The sequence below is a fragment of the Cornus florida genome, unplaced genomic scaffold, assembly GCF_030987335.1.
Source record: "Cornus florida cultivar Cherokee Brave unplaced genomic scaffold, ASM3098733v1 CherokeeBrave_3.0.0_Hap2_Chr06, whole genome shotgun sequence".
Taxonomy (NCBI): Eukaryota; Viridiplantae; Streptophyta; class Magnoliopsida; order Cornales; family Cornaceae; genus Cornus; species Cornus florida.
In genome coordinates, this window is record NW_026775576.1 from 106,020,561 (window position 1) to 106,024,885 (window position 4,325).

General features: G+C 34.1%; 1 protein-coding gene across 1 annotated transcript; it reads left to right on the forward strand.

Annotated features, from left to right (window-relative positions):
- Positions 1-2,192: 2,192 nt before the first annotated feature.
- Positions 2,193-3,727, forward strand: LOC132315105 (ethylene-responsive transcription factor ERN1-like). Its single transcript, XM_059813863.1, has one exon. The coding sequence runs from the start codon at positions 2,439-2,441 to the stop codon at positions 3,264-3,266; it is 828 nt and encodes a 275-aa protein (XP_059669846.1). The 5' UTR covers positions 2,193-2,438; the 3' UTR covers positions 3,267-3,727.
- The last annotated feature ends 598 nt before the right edge of the window (positions 3,728-4,325 follow it).

A 4,325-nucleotide genomic window follows, 5' to 3' on the forward strand; every position in this document is an offset into this window, starting at 1 on the left:
TGAAGAATTAATGTGGTTGGGAAAGCCTTAAAAATGTTTCATTGAAAGTAGCTCAAACAAAAATTGGTATGTGTAATCTATCCTACCATCCTTTTGGTTTTCTGTTATATGTTTTGTTATCCATTCTTTTTATTTTCTTTCTTTTCCGTTAGGGAAATTTTGTAGCAATTTGCTTATTGAATATGGAAACACTTTAATATAGTTTCATTGGTTTTTTTAATTTTTTCTTCTGTCCTCTTTGATTTCTCCTTTTATATATAATATTATTGATATATATGAAATTATTATATAAATTTTATTCCCTGTTTGTTTCCTAAGCTTTCTAGAATCAGGTAGCTTCTGTTATAAAAAAGTACATAAATAAAAGTTGTGCGTCCAGTGTAATCAACCAAACTTTAGTAAATTAAAGAAATTAATCAATCTAGGACTTGTAACAAAAGCCGAGTGTTCATGGATGTCCTTGGGTGACCCGCACAAAACCTAATTGACACCGACAAGTAAATAAATGAGATTTAAATTGGAGAAAAATTCGTTGCCTTTTAGTTTGGATCAATTGAACCGACTTGCTAAAACTTGGTCAAAGAACCTTCACAAAAATCTAAAAATCGATCGATATTTGTTAATAGTCTGCGAAACTGAATTGAAGATTGAATAATTGAAAAATTAACACATCTCGTCTCTCTAGATTTTTTACCTTGGACATTCTTTAATAATATTATCAGGTGAAAATAAAATAAATGAAAAATTAAAAAATAAAAGGCTTCTTGTGAGTGAACGGTTGGGGACATAATCATGGACACCCACTTGTAGATTTTAAATGAGATAATGTTTATTATTTTGGTGGCCAAATTCAAGAATCATGCCATTGCCAAGGTGGTCCCTAAAGATGCATCTTTTGGTTCACACACACACACACACACCACCTTATACGGTGCCATTTCAAAATTTAAAACTATTTCATCTATTTCTCAACCTTAAATTTCCTATTGTTTTCATTCTGTGGGCTTAGTATACCATAGATTGAAAATAATATTAATTAATTAATGTGGGCTAGATATATATATATATATATATATATATATGTGTGTATGTATGGTTTGTTGATGTAAGTAGAGGTTAGAAGAAACGCAGCGTGCACGATAAGATGTTGTTATTGTCCAGGTCATCATCATCAGACAAAGTCTTTGTCATATCTTCGAACTTTTAGTTCTTGGTATCATCTAGACCTTTTCTAGTGTGCCTCCAAGTGGCAACCCTTCGTGCCTTCACGATTCTCCTGTCTTATGTTTGACCTAGTTCCATACACCAGTCTCTCTAAATATTGTGTGTGTATATATATATATATACACACACACACATATGTGTGTACATAGAGAGAAATAGGGGACAAGGATTAAGATGTCTCAACCAATGCTAAGTAGTACCATAATTAAAAAATGGGATAATTCATGAGCCCACTGTGTGTGTCCAACTTTGTGTCCTAGTGAGCCTGATAATGACTTTCATGTCCCCCTAAGAACATATCAATAATTTTAGCTTTGTTAGCCATAATAATTTCATCAATGGGATGAGTTACATCAGTTACACTTTATAATGTTATTTTCAGCTAAAAAAAATATATCATTATCATATATAGTTATTTATAGCGTTAAAGATAAAGTATAGAATGGTCGAAAGTTAGAAGGTCTTCATATTATTTTAATAGTTGTGATACAAAATTCGAACCCTAAATGGTAAAAAGAGAGCCGGGTGTGGGATCCATCAAACTTTCTCTTCCATGGAGTGTGGAAGGAGCAAGTACAAGAATAAGAAAAACAGAATGTTTTGAAATTTGAAAGTTTTTACATAGGGAATATATACCATCAATCTACTTCCAACAACTAGTCATCCTCGAAAATTTGGGTCGGTTTGGACAAGGCAAAAGGGTTCTTCCAAAAAGTCACGTTCACACCTAACCCACAAATCCAAAGTTATGTAGTAACCTTAATTGTCCAAGTTGACCAAGTCAGTCAGATAAAATACACACACACACACACACACACACAATGGATTAGCAATGTGCAATTTGAAGTAAAAAAACAAATTCCGGGGCAGATCAGTCTTCTGATAAAATTTAGAAAAGGACATGCAATGCATAGACGAATAAGTCATCCATCCATCTTTGATGTATAATTTGTCTATGTAGAGAAAAAGAATGTGTATCATTAGACACCAAACACAAAAGACAACACAAAACATATTTGTAACATTTGAGGTTAGCCCAACTTGTCATAGAAAACTCAGCACTCCTTCACACGTATATAAACATACATGTATGCAACAAACCTTCCACTACCACCATTTGATTCAGAGCTACAAAACCTTCCTATTTTTTTTTTTCTTTTTTTTACTTTTCTCTCTAAAAACAAATCAAACCCATTGTTTTAGACGCCACAAAAATGGAGATTCAATTCCAACAGCAGCCAAAAATGAGCAAGTTCAAGGGGAGGAATAGAAGCAACAGCAACAAGAAGTTTGTCGGAGTGAGGCAGAGGCCTTCAGGGAGATGGGTAGCTGAGATCAAAGACACAACACAGAAGATAAGAATGTGGTTAGGAACTTTCGAAACCGCAGAAGAAGCTGCGCGCGCTTATGATGAAGCTGCTTGCCTTCTTCGTGGCTCCAACACGCGCACCAATTTCATCACACACATATCAACAAACTCCCCTCTCGCTTCTCGGATTCAGAACCTCCTCAACAGCAAAAAAAGTGCAAAACAGCCAATTAGTCCTCCTAATACATGTACCCCCACACCCACAAGTAGTGCCACCATTGATAATAGTCCCAAAACTAGCACTACGATTATAACTACTACTACTAGAAGTTGCAGTTCTAGTAGTACTAGTGGTGAGTGTCACTCTAGTGGGAAGGTAGAAGACACACAGTTGTTTGATGATGCATATAAACCTGATTTGAGCAACTGCACTGAGGAATTCAACTCGGGTTCTTCGTGGGGATTTGATCAACAGGGGTTTGATCGGTTTCCGTTCATGAGTGCTCAAGAAATATTTGAGTTGCCAAAGAATATTGTTTTGCCTGCTGCTGCTGCAGAAGCATGTGATCAGTTGGAGTTCTCAGAGTTTGAAAGGATGAAAGTTGAAAGACAGATATCAGCATCACTTTACGCCATGAATGGAGTGCAAGAGTATATGGAAAGTACTCATGTTGATCAAGATTCTATTGAAGCCTTTTGGGATCTTCCTCCTTTGTGTTCATTGTTTAAATGACTGAAAATAGCATCTATCTTATCTTCTTTTTTTCTTTTTTTCCTTGGTTTTGATTTAATTGAAAATCTGAGTGATCAAATACTTCAGGATTGACTCCGAGGTTAAAATAACAAAGAACTTCCATATTTCATAGGTAAAAGAGGAAATTCTCTTTTTTGTACCCTGTTCTTGATATTATTAACATGTACAAGTAACATAAAGAAGTCACTGCATATTTTTTGGAAGCTCTCTTCAATGATGATCAATGTATGCAAAGCCTAAGCTTTTTTTTTCTTTTTTTTTTTGTTTCTGGTGAAGAAGAAATTTCTATTAATATTTATGTGCGTTTGTAGGGAGACATATAGTAGTATTGAGGTTAATAATTGATGGGTTTGCTAGTATAGACGTCAGCAATATAAAGAGAGGGCATTGAATAACAAATTGTATCTTTATATAAAAAGTGGTATGGCATACCTACTACAATGGTTTTAGATCATGGTGAGGTACTATAATATTTTTGGATCAGCTCTTTTCTTGGTCATGGTGGCAAAATGTATATATAAATTGCCCTCTTTTAAAGTCAAGAGCTCGAGGTGGTACATAATAAGTATATATATCTATGGTCATAGCTCCAATTATTTATGGTGGTCTAGTCCTCGATGATGGAACTAGCTTGATTGTTATGTTAAATATGATGGAGCAATTCAATTTCTTTCTCACACACACATTAAGTGAAGTGCTAGTCAATTCAAACGGAAGAAATTTTTGTCCTTCTTCTTCTTATTTCTTCTTTTTTATTTTTTTTAAGATAATAATTTGATCAAGAAATCAAATTACAATATGATTCAACCTAATAATTTGATCATGAAATCAAATTACCGTCTAATTGAACCTCCAACATTACATAAGACAAGAGGTTCTTTATATTCTCATCAATACGAAAGTTTTGAATTACATGAACGGTAAAGAAATGAACTGAACTGATAATCTCATGAGGAGAGTAAATTAATGAACTGAACGAGGAGGGTAAATTAATGACCAATGGAATCAGGACCTCATTATCTTTAGAGGTTTCGTCAA

Bases quoted from the DNA above. Each gene is read 5' to 3' on its own strand.
- LOC132315105 (XM_059813863.1), top strand. From the start codon at position 2,439: ATGGAGATTCAATTCCAACAGCAGCCAAAAATGAGCAAGTTCAAGGGG.